Genomic DNA, 19,145 nt, shown 5'->3' with positions numbered 1-19,145 from the left:
TGCAATAAAAATATGTAAAAGTACATAAACACAAGTATACAGCGTAACAATAATTATAAAGTAAACACCTATGCAGCCACCACACAGGTCAATAAATACAACACCACCAGGACCCCAGAAGTCTCTCATACAAATCCCTTACCCAACACAAACTTCTCTCCCTTGAAAGTAACCTGCCTTTTATAACGTTACATCTCTGCCTTTCTTTCCTGTTTTTAAATTTTATGTAAGTAGGATAATACAGTGTATAATTTTGCGTCTTGCCTTTTCTCACCCAACATTGTTTATGAGATTTGTCTATATCACGCGGACCTATATCAGGTTCCTTGCAATCACGCTAGAATATTGGATTGTCTGAAAATGGCTCACTGTATTTATCTATTCTATTGCTGATAGACATTTGGGTTGTTTCCAGTTTTGAATTATCATGAATGTCCTTTGAATATTATTGTCTATATCTCTTGGAGCACATGCATGGGTCCTGCTTTAACATACATCCAGGAGTGGAAGAGCTAAGTCATAGAATATGATATCTTCAACTTTGCTAGATAATGCCAACCTGTCTCCCAAAATGGTTGTAACAATTTATCCTGCCTCAGCACTGTTCGATGATTCCAGTTGCTCTAGAACTTTAACACTCAGTATCTCAGTTGTTTTAATTTTAACCATTCTGATATAATATTATATTCCATTTTAGTTTGATTTTCAATTCCCTGGTTATTTATACGATTGGTCACATTATTGTATGTTCTTGGTAATCTGAGTATCTTTGGGGAAGTGTCCACTCAAGTCTTTTGCCCATTTTTCTATCAAGTTGCTTGTCTTTTTTTTTTCTGTTTGCATTTTTAAAACTTTTTAAAATTTAATCCTATATTGGTTATATGTATAGCAAATATCTTTCCCCATTCTGTGCCTTGTATTTCACTCTGTGGTGTCTTTGGATGAAGATAAAATTTTAATTTTAATGTTGTAGAATATACTGATATTTTCTTCTAGTTGTTTTTTTATATCTGGGGGGTGGGTGGGGGGGGACTTCCCTACCATGAGATCAGGTAGTTTCTTATATAACCTTCTAGAAGATACAGGAGAAGGTAGTCTCCTATATTACCTTCTAAGTTTATTTTTGCCTTTCACATTAGGTCTTTAATCCACCTGGAATTGATTTTTTACTAATGGAGTGAGGAAGGCGTCCCATTTCTTTCTCTCTCTTCCTTATCTGTCACTACCCATGTCTATCTCCTGAGATTTACTCATTTTTTCTAGCCTCACTTATTATAAAGTACATCCTTTCCCAACTGATGTATCATGGAACCTCAATCATACATCAAGTGTTTGTATACATGGGGATTAGTTTCTGGGCTCTCTACCATGCTCCATTGTCTATTGTCTATCCCTTCTTCCATACCACACTGACATCATTACTATAGCTCTGTGTTGCCTTGGCGTCTCATAGAGCAAGCCCTCCAACCTTCTCCTTCATCTTCAAGAGTGCCTTGGCCATCTTTAACCCTTCCTACTTCAATACAAATTTTTAAAAAAGATTTATTTACTTGATATAGAGAGAGAGCAAGAGAGTGAGAGCAGAGGGAGGGGTAGAGGGAGAGGGAGAGAATCTCAAGCAGACACCCCACTGAGCACAGAGCCCAAGGCGGGGCTCAATCTCATGACCCCAAGATTATGACCTGAGCCGAAACTAAGTCTGATGCTCAACTGACTGAGCCACACAGATGCCCCTTCCGTATAAATTTTAGAATCAACTTGTTAAGTTCCACAAAAAGTTGGGATTTAATCAGGATTACATTTATTCCATAAATCAACCTGGGGAGAATTATCATCTTAACCAGTCCGTGAGCTTAGTATAGCTCTCATTTTAGATATGTCTTTCTTAATACCAGTATGATTTCATTTTCTTTGAAAAAGACTGACATATCTTTTATGAGATTTAGTACTAAATGTAATATTTTATGCCATTTAAAATCGAATCTTCTGGTTTTGCTTGGAAATAAAATGATCAATATTTATAAATTGATTTTTGTATCCAGCAACCTTACCAAACTCTCCAATTAGTTCGAATATCTTATCTTAGACTCTATTGGAGTTTCTGATTATCTCCAAATAATGACAGTTTGTTTCTTGTTTTGCAGGCCTTAGAACTTTCCTTTCTTTTTCTTATTTATTGACCTGGCTAGGGTCTTTAGTAAAGCACTGACTCCAAAGGTTTCATTGAATTGATTGAATTTGGGTTTCATATTTTGAAGCACAACCAGCAGGATTTGCTGACTAATTGTAGTTAGGCTGTGCAAGAAAGAGTGGAATCAAGGTTGAGTTAAAGGTTTTTGGCCTGAACTACTGGAAGAATGGCATTGCCATTTTAGGGAAGGCAAGGCCAGAGATTTGTTGATCATATAGTCCTGGTAATTAAATGAAGAAAGATAAAAATGGGCTTTTACTTTTTGGTAATGATCTCTTGAACAGACTTTAGCATGGTTTTCCACTTCTGAAATAATTCACTCCAGGAAGGATTTAAACATATACAAATTGCTCTCCATAGGGCTTGACTTGTGACTTCCTCTTCAGCCACTGCCCTCTACAGGGGTTTGCCTGAATATAAGTTGTACACTCTGATTAAAATCTGAGCCAAAAAGGAGAGAGAGAGAAATAACTTGTTCCTCTAGCCTCACTCTTTCCTATTTTATTACACACTCTCTCTCTCTCTCTCACACACACACACCTATCTTGTTTTGCAATCTTTCCCAAGTCAAATAATTAAAAGAGAACCTCACTCACCCAGGAAACTTGGTCCCAGAAGTAGTCTGGAAAGATGTCCTAGAAAGACCAGCTGCACTTCTGTGGTGTTGACCTAAAAACAATGAAGAAAAATGAAGGGGTGACTCCTGCTGAAGTGATTCTGAGTCATACAAAAAGGCCTCATTGTCCCAGCTAGAAGGTCAATTAGAGGATCCTTTATCACATGGCTCTCAGGGTACTGGTAAAGCCTCAAGTATTCTTGCACAAAGAAGCAAAACTCTAATAATCCTTTATATTGTCAAAGTCACATTAACCTACCCACCCAGTTGCTTGATGTTTATTCAACACACATGTAGCGTATCTCGTTGTGGTAAGAGTGATAAGCCAACTGCTTCTCCCCTTCTCACCTCTCACCTGCCACTCAAATCACAAGAACGTAAGCTCCAAAAAAGCAGTGACACTGTCCTGTAAACCTCTCTGTTCTCACTATCCGGAATGGTGCTCGTCATATAATAGGCATACAGTATTTTTTTGAAACTAACGTTTCAAAGGTTTTTTAAAAATTATCTAAGAGTTAAATTTTCATTTATCATAACTGAAAATCAATATTTAAAGTGATTGAACTTATTGATTTAAATCCAAATTTTAAAAGTTTAAAATTGATGAGTCAATAGCATTGTTATTACATAGAGTTAAAAACTGCCTCTGGGGAGTAGAACCCTAAGGAAAGGAATGCTGTTTTTCAAATACGATCTTTACCACTTTCACTTTTGGGTTATACGCAATTGCCTTGATGATTTTCTATTTCACAGGTTTAAATTATACGTATTCCCAACATTCTAATGCAACTACTCATTTTTGTGTATGACGTGCCTTCTTCATCAATATTTACATGTATTTGTATTAGTATGGTTGTTTGCAATGACAGCTATGAATTTTATAGTCAACTGATTTTCACTTAACCTACTGTTTCAGCTATCATAAACGGCGTTCCGTGTTTCTACAGTCTTCATCATTACCATGTTGTCTGCATGATATTACAACGTGTTATTGTAACATAATGTAACTAAATACCTTAAAGTGAACCATTCACGGTTGTTTCCATTTTTCCATTGAAAATAATGCAGCACTCAGGCTTGCAGTTCTTCGAATCATATTGATGAATCATACTCTGGGGTTCCGCCTATAGGTCCCGGAGTCACATTAGGGACTGAAGACGACCAAGGAGCGTCAGCGTGACCCCGCCCCCGAGGCGGGTCCTGGGCGGGGCCGCGCACGTTCCCGTTCCGCACTGCGTCTCCGACGCCCCGCCCAGCTGAGGCAAGCGTGCGGCGCGTGAGCGACCGCGGTAGTGAGGGCGGGTGTTTTGGGCCGTGGGGCGCGGAAGCCTGGCGTGTTGGCTATGGCTCCCTGGGCTGCGGCCCAGCTCTGGGCGCTGAACCCGCTGCGCGCTCTGTGGCTCACGCTGGCCGCCGCCTTCCTGCTGACCCTGCTGCTGCAGCTGGTGCCGCCTGGCCTGCTCCCGGGCTGCGCGCTTTTCCAGGACCTGATCCGCTATGGGAAAACCAAGCGTGAGGGGCAGTCGCGCCCAGCCGTCTGCCGGGTCTTTGATGTCCCCAAGAGGTAACCGCGCCCCGGCTCGAGCCCGGGAAGCCGAGGCGCGGAGAGCCCGGAGCGCCCGGCTCGGGCAGCCGGCAGGGGGCAGCAGAGGCGGGCGCGGGGCCGGCGCGGCCCGGACCCCCGGCGACCCTAACGGGTCTCCGGGTGCGCCGCTGCCTCGGCTGGGCCGCCGGGTTCTGCCGCGTCCGCGTCGTGGCCCAGAGGGCGGAATGCCCCGAGGGACTGCGGACACTGAGGATGCTGAGCCGCGGGTGAACGTGAACTGGTGGCCCGCACTGAGTCTTTCCTCGGGGAAAATGGCAGCGCTTCCGAATGTAGGCCTGGTCACCAGGTGGCAGGTTAAAGCCTTTTGGCCCCAAATTCTCCTTTTTCGCCACCCCTGCACTCTAGGGCTCATAATCTAACTGAGGTCACTCACTTGTAGACGTGAAGGCAGGCCGGCGCTTCGCTCCTCTGTTTCCCCCATTAGTCCCTCCGATCCTCGAAGTCCGGATGAGGGGCTAGCCGCTCGTCACCACCCGGGCGCCACCTCCTTCGGCCGCACCGACCGTCCTAACTAGCACCTTGGCGGGTGCCCCTGGAGAAAGTGGCCCAGGAGTGCACATTTTTGGCAAGCCCGACCCCGAAGCTTTGACTTTCAACAGATTTCATAACAAAGTTCAATGAAACATTACATCGTTAGGGCTTAAGTAGGAGTCTTTCAGAAATTTGTAAAGACTTGTTATAGTTTGCTTTTGTTTGGAGGTTTTTTGTTTGCTTTTTTACTTTGAATTCAGAACATAGCTTGGAAGAGTCAGCCAAACACTTCTAGACGGTAGGGAGATAGCTGTGGCTTTTCTGTCCTTAAGTTGCATCTAAAGTTGACATTTAGGAAGGAATCTAAAGGAACGTGGTAAGGTTTCAATGTATTAAAACACCAGGGTTATCGCTTGAACCTCTCAGAGACAGTGTCCCAGGTCCACAGACAAGAAGGCAGCTGAGAGTAACTTGGCTTCTGAAACTGGGTAACGCCCCGCCCCCACTTTTGTCTGTTGGAGAAAGATTCATCAGGTGTTAACACTGAGAAGGAAGAACTAGGTCATTCACAGGAAGAGGAAAGGGAATGAGGCCCTGAGAAGAGACAGAAGTATTGAGGACAAATTAGTCGAACCCCCTATATATTAGAAGCTCTTTTTAGTAAAAATTATCCATCATCCTATTTTTATTTTTTTATTTATTATTTTTTTAAGATTTTCTTTATTTATTTGACAGAGAGACAGCCAGCGAGAGAGGGAACACAAGCATAAGGAGTGGGAGAGGAAGAAGCAGGCTCATAGCGGAGGAGCCTGATGTGGGGCTCCATCTCAGAACACCAGGATCACGCCCTGAGCCAAAGGCAGACGCTTAACGACTGAGCCATCCAGGCGCCCCCATCATCCTATTTTTAATTAAGTTTTATTACAGTGCATCCTTTTCTGCTTTATAGCAATGGCATTCCCAGATTACCATTTTTTAATGTTGTAAAGAAAAAATATTTCTTAGTGTGATTTCTAACAATTTGTTGTCAGAATTTTGAAAAAGGTATTGGTGTCCCTAGATTAAAGGACACATTCCCCAGCTGTTAGTGCTCAAGCACATGATTATATGACAGCTAAGAAACAGACTTGATACCTTTCCTTTACTCCTTACTACTCTTTGGGCTTGTTGTAATTTCTCCCGTAGTTTACACCTTTGTCTTCAAGAATTCTAAAGTAGAGCCTCCCATGGTGTCCAAGTGATGTTTTGTTTTGTTTTTTTCCTAAATTTAAACCATTTCTTTTAGTATTGAAAGAAGATAGAGCAAGTCCACGCCAAGAAAGAAAGACAAATATGCCTAGATACTATATTTAAATACTTTTCCTTGCGGAAAATTCAATCGTACTCTTAAAAGCAAAAATAAGCCTGTAATTTTTACACTTAGAGGCAGCTGCAAATCACATTTCTGCATCTAAAATGGTGCTTAGGTAATTTTGTTTCAGGTTATTTTTTCCTAAGGAGGCAAGAATAAAACCTGAAATCAGTTCATGGCATGTTCAGTTCCATTACCGCTGTTGGGTAGGGTTTTTTCCTAAATTAAGGTGATGATGGTTTTCTTGTTTTCCTTTTGATTCATAGATTATTGATTTCCCAGAAAATCTGAATAAATAGGCGATGTCCAACATGAGTCACGATGATCTTGACTTGTGTAATGTGTACAGTAGTACTTCTGCTTCTAAATTTCAAAATGGTATCAAAGCATTACAATTGAATTGAGCTCTGGAGGCAAAGAGCCATCCAGACTTTTCTCCAGGGGTTCAGCAGTCCTAACCAGAGGTCTGGGGGACCTATGGACAGAATTCAGTGCAAACCTGGATTAGAAAAAATTATATCTTTATTTCACTAACCTCTAGCCAAAAGTCAGCATTTCCTTAGTGATAAATGTAATCAATAGACCACAGTAGAATTAGCAGTACTTGCAATATTGTGACAGGTTTTTTTAATATCACTTTGAAAATATTGAAAAGACATCAAAACATTTTCATCACCACAAGAATAAATCCCTAGGTCTTGTTATTTGATACAGTAATTAAGCACTTGTATTACTATATCACAAATTTCTTTTTTTAGTAGTTATGGTACCTGTATTTCAATATAATTGGTTTCCTTGGTAATCCCTATGTGTTTTATAATTGAAGTAACATTTTGAGAAGTGTCCACTAGCCTTCACCAGACTGCCAGTGGAGTCCATGGAAGAAAAATGTTAAGAACCCCTGCTCTGGACTATAAACAGGCCATAAGTTTACATTTGTCTTGTTTGTTACCATATCCCTGGTTCAGTACCTGACAAATAATAAGGTCCTTGATCACTATGTTTTGAATGAATTTAAGAAAAAGAGGGTTTAGGTTTAGTTGGTTTGTTGATTAACTGCTGAACCAGTGTTTATAGAGTACTTATGTGCCAAGAGCTTTCGTTCTTATAAGACAGGCAGTAAATATATAAACAAATCTTACAAAACAAGATAATTTTGGATGGTAATAAGTGCTTCAGAGGAAATCCAGCAGGATTACTTGATCATGAGCAAAATGGGGTAGCCATGACAATGACAACACTGGAGAGGATGGTCAGGGAGGGGTGGGGCAGGAGATGAGCTCACTGGGGGAGGCAGGGTTGGCTCACCAGGGCCATGGTGGAGAAGAGATTTTATTCTGAGTGTATGGAAAGCCTTTGATGGCTTTAGCTTAGGGAAGAAGGCATGGCATGATGTGATTCATGTTTTGAAGGGATGACTAGCCATTGTGTGGAGAAGACCTAATGAGAGGCTATTATAATGGTCCAGGCAAACGGCAGTGGTATGGATTAGAGTGCTCACATAGTAATACTGCCCTGTCATATAGGTGGTGATGACATTAAAGCACTTAGCACAGGCCAGGCACCTAGTCAGAACTCAGTAAACATTACTCCGCTAATGGGGCCTTGGATCAGTTCCAGCCATCAGCAAATATGTATTATTAGATCTTGCCTCCTGGCTCAAAAGTATCCAGTGGCTTCCAGCTCACTCACAGGAAGAGCCCAAGACCCTATATAGTTTTGTTCCCACCACCTCACTGACTTTGTGTCCTATAGTTAGCCCCTCATGGTGCCAATCCAGTTTTGTAGGCTTTTCTGCTACTCTTTTTTCCCACCTCAGGGCCTTTGCACTACCTATTCCTTCTACCTAAAAGCTCTTCCCCCACGTAGCCACATACATGGTTTTTGTTCTTACTTCCTATAATTCTACTCAGATATTACCTTCTCAATGAGATATTGCCTCTCCACCCTGTTTAAAAGTATAATTCGGCCATCCCCCGTTATTCCTTCTTCTTCCCGGCTTTCATTTTCTCAGTGACAATTACCACCTGCTGGCATGCTACAAATTTTACTTTTGTGTGTGAGTGTGAGTGTAAGTGCCATGAAGGCCAGAATTAACTGTTGTTTTTATTGCTGTATCCCTAGAGCAGTCCCTAGCTTCTAATTAAAACTGAAATATTTATTAAAGGAGTGCTTGTTTGGTGTCAAGTCCTGTGTTACCATAAGGATCTCCTTATCTGTTTTCCCACGGGCTTGGAAAATAGTGCTACATTTAAGCAAAGCGCCAAGGGAGGAAAAAGAGGGAGAATGTCTAAAACAAAAAGTGGAGTTCTTAGATCTGTTGTTTGAGGCTAAAGCTGGGTCTTTGTAAAAAGCAAGAGATTTATAGAGTAGAAGGTGTTTCTCATAGAGGGAAATCAGGCAAGCAAAACGAGATAGGATGTATAAAACGTAGGAATGGGGCGCCTGGGTAGCGCAGTCATTAAGCGTCTGCCTTCAGCTCAGGGCGTGATCCCGGCGTTCTGGGATCAAGACCCACATCCGGCTCCTCCGCTAGGAGCCTGCTTCATCCTCTCCCACTCCCCTGCTGTGTTCCCTCTCTTGCTGGCTGTCTCTCTGTCACATAAATAAATAAAAACCTTTAAAAAAAAAAAACCCACGTGGGAATAAGAACAGCAGTCTGCCTGTGAATTAGCAACATCAGGGCACAGTAGGTCATAGTAAGTTGTGGCTTAGCATTATACCAAACCCATTGGAGTGATTGGTTGACTTTAAGCTTGGTATAAATTGGCACATGTATAGAAAAGTTCAGGTTCAGGCAGGTGTAGGTTGCATGAATTACAAGTGCAGCGGTGTAGGGGCATCTGGGTGGTTCAGCTGGTTAAGTGTCCGAATATTGTTCTCAGCTTGGGTCTTGGTCTCAGGGTTGTTGAGTTCAAGCCCTACGTTGGGCGTGGAGCCTACTTAAAAAAAAAAGAAAAAAAAAGTGTGATTTTAACTTTAGAGTCATCCAGGCTGAGTCTGGAGCTAAATGCTGCCACTTACTGTGTGACCTTGGCTGTGTAACTTAACATCTGACCTTTCATTTTCTCATCTGCCACATGAAGATAGCCAAATAAACTTTACAGGATTGTTTCTGCCTACTTACCAGAGGGATTTCTTTTTAACTTTAAAAAGAGTGAAATGAATAAGCAATGTGTGTGTGTCTGTGTGTGTGTGTGGTAAACTATACATGACATAACACTTAATATTTTAACCCTTTTCAGGTGTGGAGTTCATTGGTTTTGAATACATTCACATTGTTGTGCAGCCATCAGCACTATCAATTTCCAGAACTTTTCTATCAGCCAGAAGGATTTTAAAACATAACTTATTTAAGTCGCTCTGCACAAATGGCTCTCCACCACACTGAATAAAAGCTGGTGTCCTTCTAAGACCCTATAGCATCTGCTTCTCCACACAAGTGCCCTTTATTGTTCCTCAGAGCCTTTGTGGTTGTCATTTCCTCTGCCTAGAAAATTCTTAACCCTAGAAGTTCACTGGGGTTTTTCATTCTAGCCAAATTCACTTCCAGAGAGACCATTCTTGACCACCCATCCAGAATGGCCTCCCTTTTGCACCCTCTCTGGCCCCTAACCCACTATTATGCTAGATATCTATAGGTTCATTTGTTGACCATATGCTGAAAGGTAAACATCAAGGCAGAGACCTGGTCTGTTTGCTCCCTGCAGAGTTCCCAGATCCTAGAAGATTGCCCGGCATATTCTAAGTTCTCAATAAATATTTGTGAAGAAATGAAGTAGGTAGAGTGGCTGGCCCAGAAGATGCTTTTCAAAAGTCAGCGCCTTCTCTTTGCATGGAATCTTTCAGGGCAGGGTGCTGCTGACATTCTGCTCCACTCCTACAGCTCAGACCATACCTGGGCTCAGTTCTAGGAAGTGTGTTTTAAGAAAGACCCTGGAAGGTAGCCAAAAACCAGTGGCCAGGTGGGGGAGGGGGTATTGGAAGTGACACGGGTGAACTTTTGAGGAAATGAAGCTCTGGAGCCCAGAGAAGATCGGAATCAGAAACAACAAGGGCAGCTCAGCAAGGGCAGATCCAGTGATAGAATTTGTAACAGTAGTTAGGAGAATTAAGAGGGTTGCTTTGGAATGATCAGATTAGATCAGTATTTGTCAGACGGGGTTGTGGGCATGGTCTTGGGCGGAGCTATAAATTCTGGCACAAACATATTCTGGATCATCTGGGAGAAGAATCCCTGAGTTCGATTTACTTTATTGCTATGGGGAGGAGGCTTAATACAAAGTGATGTGTTGAAGACCAGGGAGGACCCCCTGCAGAGTCAGAAAGATTTTTTTTTGAATTGATTTAAATAAAGAAAAATAGGAGAAGGTTAGGTAAAGGGGCCTCAAAAGAACCTGTGTTAGGCCTTTGTGCCATAGTAGGTGATTTCATTTCAGTAAGCCAGCATCCACTTTCACATTAAAGTATCCTTGCTAATTTCAATGTCCATTGGCTCTGGTCTTATTTGTATTTCATTTATAGCTGTGCTGATTGCAAAATACTCACTGAACTTAATGAGAGCTTTAACCATCAGGAGTGATACCTTGTTTTATGAGTTAATATTTGTCGTGTTATTATAAAAGTAATTTAGGTCAACACAATTTAGGAAAACATTGAATCAGAAGACCTTTAAGGTTCCTGGCAGCGCTGAGAGCTTGTGGTTTTGCAAATCTTGTGTAACAGTTGTATGGCTATTGCAGCAACATGGCTCAGGATTTGGAAATCTTTCACACATTTGGCTTCTGTTGGCACAATCTAGGTTCTCTATGCCAGGGTCTGGTGCCCCCCTTTGGAACTTGAGCCAATCCTGTTACCCAGAGATAAGAGAGATTGCTAATTGACCCTCTATCCAGGTTTAACAAGGTCAATCATGTTCTCGTTAACCTCAGGAGGCCTCTTTTTCCTGAGTTAACCAGTCCCACCATTTGAAAGGAAATTTTAGAAGTCTGAACGCCTGCAGGATTCGGGTTCTATTAAAAAACAAAACTGTACTTTGGGAAAGGGGGAAAGAGGCTCCAGAGCCTAAAAATAGTGTTCCTGCCTAATGCTTCACAGTGGACCTCCTCTGATGATTGCCTAACTGGTTCAACCTTGCAGGTATTTTTCTCACTTCTACATCATCTCAGCGCTATGGAATGGCTTCCTGCTTTGGCACCTTACTCAGTCTGTGTTCCTGGGAGTGCCTTTTCCAAACTGGCTTCATGGTCTGCTCAGAATTCTCGGGGCTTCCCAGTTCCAAGGTACGACTCTGCTGGTTAGTTACAACCGTTTCATCCTGTTCCCACCTTTCCTGCCTGCTGGGAGCTGTTCCTGGTATTTCGCAGCCATCCCCAGGCTCCTCTGTGGGCCTAGGAAGTGGAGGGTGAGGGCAAAAAAGAGTTCTGCATGGTTCCTAGCCTGGTGGCCACGGGGATGTCTCCATGTTCTTCACTGAGATTACAGCAGACCGAGAGTGAGCTCTTCGTCCCTGCCTTCCCAGCGAGTGCTAGGCTGTGTACAGGACTGGCTGTTCCCCCTCTGATATTTTTAGTACTATCGATAAATTTATACAGAAGTCTTTACACTTCAGTGGAAAAGCTCTTAGGATCCATCAGGTTTGCCTTGAAACATGTGTCATTTCTGTAGTTGAACCGAAGTCATGTCTCAGAACCCCAGACACATAATAGAAAATTACTTTTTGATCACCAGTTAAAGATGTTTGTTATACTGTAAGCTTTAGTCAAGTAATAAAATTGACTCTAAAGAGTTCTTGACCAGAAGTTAATAAAATAGCCTTTAAATTCACCTCACTCTACCTCAGATAAAGGATACATGGAAGAATTTTGAAAATCAGGAGTTGAAGATGAAAACCATAAGGTGGCCTCAGTGTCAGGGAGAGGGTGAGGAGCAGAATTAGAAACAAATTGTACTCGTGCTATCTCTGTCCTTTGTTCCAGCAGCCAAACCACTGGCTCCCTGGGAACAATCCTTTTCTGTATAACCAGAGGAACTTGTTGCAAAAGATGACAGCCAGAGGGAACACCTCTGCAGATCCTATTTGGGAGGGATGGAGACCTCAGCAGATCCCACTTCACCCATTAAAACTTCATCTCTCCCTTTGTTTACTGTGGGGCTAGCTGGGGTTCTGGAATTTGGAAGGTTGGTTGTGAGTTTTATTTGTTTATTTGCTTTAACCTATTCCTAAAGAATTAAAACTAGGATTTACCGTATTTAAAATAGAAAAACAGCCAAAGCTATTCTGTACGATAGAAGTCTGGATAGTGCTTACCTTCGTGGGGGGAGGCAGTGCCTGGAGGGGAGACAAGGGAGTGCTGGTTGTGTTCTGTTTTTTGATCTGGGTGCTGGGTATATGGGTGGAATAGGTTGGTTTAGTTTGTAAAAATGCGTTGAACTGTATCCTTATTATGTTCTTATGTGTGTGTATGTATCTGTGTGTGTGTACATGTGACACTCATTTAAAAAACATCTAGGTGTTATGTCATTTTAAAAACCAGCATTTCTTCCGAATTCTTTTGGCAGAGGGATGAGAGGCAGGTAGGAAGATAGATCTCAAGGCTCACAGTCCCCTGAAAGTATAATTTTCTTTTTTTGTTGTTGTTTTTTTAATATGGAAAGAAATGCGTAGTTCCCTCTGTTTCTGTTCCTGTCCCCTTTTCTGCCTGTCCGGGTGCCTGTGTCTCATCTCCTCTGACCCAGGGATCCCACCGGTGGGGGGGCAGGTTGTTAGAGGTCATCCGGGCATTCTTCCTGACCATCTTCAGCTGGCTGCTAGTGCCAGGAGGCGGAGATCCACAGACAGGTTCTGAGTGCACAGCCTCCTTCATAGTGACATACGTGTAACCAGAAGGCTTTCATGTGACAGAGGAGAGTCCAGAGACCTGAGTTTGTCACTGGCCAAATTCCTTAATTTCACTTGGCCCACTTCCTCATGACTAAAAAAAGAAAAAAAACCAAAAACTTTTAGGCTAGATGATTTTTAGGGCCCTCTCCTAGCTCTAGTCTTAAATTTAATACTCTGTTGAACAGCAGGGAAAAAATATAACTTTGTATTAGTGCTGGGAAGAGAGATGCTAACGTTGCATTCTGAATTACAGGGGGTGAGCTGGCGCTGTCCGCATTCTTGGTATTAGTATTTCTGTGGCTACACAGCTTGCGAAGGCTCTTCGAATGCTTCTATGTCAGTGTCTTCTCCAATACTGTAATTCATATCGTGCAGTACTGTTTTGGACTTGTCTACTATGTCCTCACCGGCCTAACTGTGCTGAGTCAAGTGCCAATGGACGGCAGGAATGGTGAGTCACCCCTGGGGTCTATTAGCTGAGTCACTGGGCACATGAGGGGCTCTTAAGGCAAAGCAGTCCAGCATGACAGAAGTTTGAGAGTAGACCAGTCCAACCCACTTTGCATTTGAAGAGTTTGAACTCTGCTAGCCCTTAGAAGAAGTCAACATGCTCAAGAGTGTATACACCAACTGTTACAAAATTGCTAAAGCCTGAAAGACACCAAGATAAGCACTCATGCCCATGGTAAAGATAGTACCAGGTGTTCAAGAGGCTTGGTGTAAGGGCAAAGAATTGGGATGTGGGTCTGCCTTGGTGGGATTGAAGTCTGTGAATTCAAGCGGTGTTACTCTGGAAAGAAAGAGGGAGTATGGTCAAGAGTAGCACAGGAAGCAGGGGACACCCAGGAACAGGAGAAAAGCTCAGCAAGGAAAGTTGCTCCACCAAAGGTTCAGTCTTCCTGGGGTGCGTGTGTGGAAGGGGAAGGGTGGTGCAGGATTAAATCTCAGAAAACCAGAGGAGAAAGGGGTGGCCTAGGCCAGTGGTGAACAGTTGTGATTTGAAGAGGGAGTAGAGAGCCATTTTGTGGTCATTATTTCTTAGGATGATTCCGATTATAACAAAGCTTTTCTTCAAGGGAGGCAGCCTGAGGGGAGAGGACAAAAGAGTACTGTGATGAGTCAGAATTGTGTCTGAACATTTTTGAGCTCCCACTAGCCAGGAAGAGGGAAGCAAAATCATGACCTTTGTTTATGAGGAGGAAATGAAGTGTGTTTGTGGGGGGGAGGCTAGAGATCTAACATATAGGACTATCATTTTTGTAAAATATTATACAGAACTCGAGTCATTTGGGGTGACTGACATTAGTTTTTAGCGCTGAGGCTAACTTCACCCTGGACCTTTGGTGTCCATCCGCCCAGACACTGTGGGTCAGACCATTCATGACTGTTTTCTCTAAGTTCAAGTCTTCATGTTTCCTAGCCATCCGTGTAAATAGAGACCAAAGTCTAGATGTTTCCAATACTCAGTGAGTGAGCTTTCTCCTCAGGTTTGTTTTCAGCATCAGAATAGCCCCTTGAATGTCCTCTCTCTGTTGCTGTAGTACAACCCGAGGCCTCTATGGCTTGAGGAATGCTTTTATTATTTTTTTTTAATAATTTTTATTATGTTATGTTAGTCATCATACAGTATATCCTTAGTTTCTCATGTAGTGTTCCATGATTCATTATTTGCGTATAACACCCAGCGCACCATGCAATTTGTGGAATGCTTTTAGAGTACGACTTAGTAATGATCTCTCTTAATTCCTGAATTATTGATTGGCTCCAGCCACTCAGCTAACATCTCTCCATCTGATTCCACTGAATTTAATCAAGTCAGTGTTTCCTCCCTGAGCTTTCTGCTGTGGCATTCATGTGCAGCCGGTATCAAGGTTTGAACTCTTACTCGTGGTGAACAGTGCTAGGATTTCCACCCAAAGGAGCTTTCTAAAGCATGCGGCTAACCCGCCCGCTAGCTTTCAGTCTGTTGGCCTCTGTTGGCATTACACAATCTCTTCTAGAGCTTCGTCTGCTAGCTCGACCCCAGCTTCTGCCCTCCCTCCCATAGAAACAGTAAAGAAAAGGCAGCTGAGATACCCACAAAAATCGCTTTCTAGACACTCCTTTCTGAAGCTGTCTTCTGTTTCACCTACTTGTCTTTCATAAGGTCGTATGCAGGCGTTTGGGACAATATGGGGAGAACTGGTTTCAGGAGTTCGTTGAGAGAGAACATACTGGGGCATTTGCCAGCTTTGGGGTCTGATAGGAATAGCCTGGGCTTGGGAGTCAGGGGGGCCTGAGTCTGAATTCCAGCTTACTTAACCACCCTGAACCTCAGAACCTTCATCTCTAACAGGGACATATCCCGATTTCAGAGAGTTCTTGTGAAAAGGAAGAGAAAGAATGTCTGTAAGCTGCCCAGACCTTCTCGTCTCCTTGTCTTCAAAGTCTAGAGGGTCTTTTTCCAGCCACTCTCCATTACACTGTTGTATTTTATTTTCTCCAGAGTGCTGTCTCTACATGAGCTTGTCTTGGTTATCGATTTGCCTACTTGTTTCTGTCTGTGCCTTGCCACTGGAACGTGGGTTCCTGGGGACTGAGATCTTGCCTTACTTACTCTCTGCTTTATCCCTTGTGCAAGATGCCAGGCTCAGTAGACACTCAATCGGTAATTAATGGATAAACAAAGAGTTAAACACTACACAGATTGGACTGTCAGCCTCCACTTGCCTCCCCTTTCCTGCATTTTAATTCCATCTTATTCTTAGGAATCTTTCCCTCATAGGTACTTTCTCTGATTCAGAGTAGGTGACTTGGCAGTGATGGGAACTCTCAAACACTTGCTTCAGTTTTTAATCCTAAAATGACTTGCTCTTAGAGCCCTCCAATTTAAAGCTATTTTTCATATTTTGTTTATCTTTAACCTATAAAAATGTAACTTGTTCATTAAATGGGGAAGTCTAGGAAACATTAAGAGTCTACAGTGAACTGTTTATATAGGGCAAGTTTTTAAAAGAAATTAACACAGGTAGACATCGGTGGACTCTCATTAGTCATTAGCATTCATCACCTGAATCCCACCTCCAGGTGCCTTTATGGAATCGCATGATTCTCGGTTCTCATACCTGAATCAACTCTGTAGGGGCTGTCTCTTCGTTCCAGACCCTCAGGCTCTTCCCCGCAGTCAGTCCGCAGTCAATGGACAGCTTTGTTTCTTCAGTCAAGTTCCTACCTAGCCTGACTGCTTCCTGCTGATCATAAGGAAGTCCTTAATTTGCTTTTCTGATGCCAGTCCTCAGAAGTCCTGCATTCTTCCTGTCTTCTTGGTAGCTAGAGAAGAAAAAGGAAGATGATACTATGAGTGTTTCTACTTCTGAAAGAAACCCAACATGGTTCTCTCTAATCAGAAAGGGATATTGTTTGTTTTCATCTTGCAGTTTACATTTCTTCTCTTTTGAGAAGCCCCATCATGAGCCTTCGCTTCCAGTGCTTTTCTTCATCGGCTGGAGCCAGTCAAGTCAGTGTTCTGCATTCAGGGTCTCCCCTGAATGGCTTAGGGTGGCAGCTCAGGGTAAGATTCGTTTAGGAAGTGTTTTCCTGACAGTAGACTGTAAGAAAGAAGACATAAAACCGGGTTGAGAATTATAAACACGAAGCAGTCTCGCCGCATAAGAGTACATCACAAGAGGAGGAGACAGAGCCGACCTCTGTGCTTGAAGCATTTGAAGAGGGAGCAGGAGAATGTGTCCATGGAGCACTCTCTCTCAGGGGCCACTGAAGCAGCCCCCAGCTGAGTAGCATATGCCTTCACCCACAGGGCAGTGCTCACCTCTCTGGACTTGGTAAATTATGTCAGGATAATTTTCTAGTCATGAGGAACAAAATAAGTGGATAATTGTGTTCTGCTAACTGTACGAGTCTACGATCATCCCCCGAGCCTCTGAAATTTTGTAGGCTGGCTAATAAGCTAATTCTTTTTTCTGTAGCCTATGTGATAGGGAAAAATCTCTTGATGCAAGCTCGGTGGTTCCATATCCTCGGAATGCTGATGTTTATCTGGTCGTCTGTCCATCAGTACAAGTGCCATGTCATTCTTGGCAATCTCAGGAAAAATAAAGCAGGTGAGAGGTCTTTCAGAGCCACTGCATGTGGATTTTAACCCTCAGAAATTAGTTGTCCTTGTTCCTTTATTTTTTCCCCTCCGGCCCTAAATTAATCGATTCATCTATCAAATGCTCATTTTTGACAAGACACCTCTCTGGGTCTTGATCTTCCCCTTTGTAAAATGAGAGCAATATGCTAAAAGATTTCCCCGGCCCCTGACACTCTGTGATTCTATTCTGTGCCCACATCTGGGGGCCTGCACAGCAGATACGTGCCTAACCAGCATGTGAGCATTCATATTACCGTGCTAAGTTAGTGTCATTCCAGCCACAGCAAAAACAAATTTGACTTTTTAGTTAGCTTGTGTTGACTTACCACAGGTACAGTTTTTATTAGGTTTTTTAAATGTTAAAAATGGAATAATATTATTCAACATTTATCAAGTGCTTATTCTGTGCCATGCCCTGTTCCTGGAGCTTTACATATAGCCTCATAGTGCTTAGTTGAGGTGGGGACACTCTTATCGTCCCTTTACAAATGTGGAAATTAAGGTACAGAGATGTGAAGCAACTTCTCTAAAGTTCCACAGCATGCAAGTGGTAGAGTCAGGATTTGAACTCAAGCAGTCTGACTCTGCAGTCTGAGCTCTTAATGACTAGCTTGGAGGCCTGGTGGAGAAACAGGCTTTCCTCTGTGCTTATTTTCAGCTGATAGTATAACCTAAGCATGTAACTTTTTAATACATAGTAGGTTGGCAATGGAAGTGTGACAGGAAGTGGGTTTGCACACAGGTCAGCAATCCTCTTTTTTAAATAAGAGTTTTTGTAAATGACTTGGGACCTGAGGTGGTAAACTCTTTCCACAACTTCATTTGTTCAGGAAGTCTTCTGTTTCTGTTTCAGGGGTGGTCATTCACTGTAACCACCGAATCCCTTTTGGAGACTGGTTTGAATACGTTTCTTCCCCAAACTACTTAGCAGAGCTGATGATCTACATTTCCATGGCTGTCACCTTTGGATTCCACAACTTAACTTGGTGGCTAGTGGTGACATATGTTTTCTTCAGCCAGGCCCTGTCTGCTTTCCTCAGCCACAAATTCTACAAAAGCAAATTTGTCTCCTATCCAAAGCATAGGAAAGCTTTCCTACCATTCCTGTTTTAATATAACCTCAGTCATGAAGCATGCAAACTAGGTGACAGGTTCAATTCCTCAGGACAACAAAGTCTAGGGACCAAAGCACAGTTTCTGCAGAACTGTTTGAAATCCTGCGTTCCGTTTTTACACCCAAAAGTCTTCACTGAATTAGCAAAGCAAGACCCCTCAAGAAAATGAATCTTCAAAGAAGAAATCCTTCTGGCAGGCCTGGGAGTGCTGTGTCTGCCTTCCGAGATGCTTTATCAAACCAACCAACTGCTAACAAGTAGATGAGACTTCTCCAAGCTGCCCCACAAGCACACTAACCAAGAATATACAAATGGCTTCACACATGCACGTACATCCCCCAAGAAAGAGAGGAGACCATCCATGGCTTTTTGTCAGGGATAAATGAGCTGGACTACATAGTAACCAATATAGTAGGTGCTCAGTAACTGTTGCATTTCAATAAAAGCAGAAAAGCTTTTAAAATAACAATATATAATTTCACACCAACAGAGTCAGGGGAAAATGAGGTTGTTGGAGATAGTTTATACTTTCACATACGGCCACAAAGATTTCCAGTTATGTAACCAGCAAGAGTGGTTTCCACTCATCTCCCCCTCAAATCATAGGAAACCTCTTTTATTTAATACTTTTTTTGACATGACTTTCAAGGAAGTACCTTAAAAGTGAAAGCATCTGAAAATAAAATATTTTTATATTTATGTGTGAAGAGCCTCCATGAATGGACCGACCTTCACTGCAGATGGCCTAGTGCTCTCCCTTGTTCATATGGAGTGACTCAC

The 19,145-nt window shown here is 42.6% G+C and overlaps 1 protein-coding gene and 1 long non-coding RNA gene across 2 annotated transcripts in view; one reads left to right on the top strand and one right to left on the bottom strand.

Moving 5' to 3' along the window:
* LOC117804436 overlaps window positions 1-4,004 on the bottom strand; it is a 109,130-nt gene extending 105,126 nt beyond the window's left edge. The window contains exons 1-2 of the long non-coding RNA XR_004628870.1: window positions 3,823-4,004; window positions 2,788-2,860 (exon numbers count right to left, since the gene is read on the bottom strand). This is a non-coding gene — a long non-coding RNA (uncharacterized LOC117804436). The remainder of the gene's footprint in view (window positions 1-2,787; window positions 2,861-3,822) is intronic.
* A 40-nt stretch (window positions 4,005-4,044) lies between these two features.
* Window positions 4,045-19,064, top strand: SRD5A3 (steroid 5 alpha-reductase 3). Its single transcript, XM_002919366.4, has 5 exons — window positions 4,045-4,371; window positions 11,375-11,517; window positions 13,372-13,569; window positions 17,084-17,218; window positions 18,104-19,064. Exons 1-5 carry the CDS (start codon window positions 4,151-4,153, stop codon window positions 18,361-18,363), a joined length of 957 nt encoding a protein of 318 aa, XP_002919412.1. The 5' UTR covers window positions 4,045-4,150; the 3' UTR covers window positions 18,364-19,064.
* Window positions 19,065-19,145: the final 81 nt, after the last annotated feature.

This window comes from Ailuropoda melanoleuca, chromosome 11 (genome assembly GCF_002007445.2).
Source record: "Ailuropoda melanoleuca isolate Jingjing chromosome 11, ASM200744v2, whole genome shotgun sequence".
NCBI classification, from domain to species: domain Eukaryota; kingdom Metazoa; phylum Chordata; class Mammalia; order Carnivora; family Ursidae; genus Ailuropoda; species Ailuropoda melanoleuca.
The sequence above is the reverse complement of the archived record's forward strand: the minus strand, read 5'-3'. Positions and strand labels throughout refer to the sequence as shown.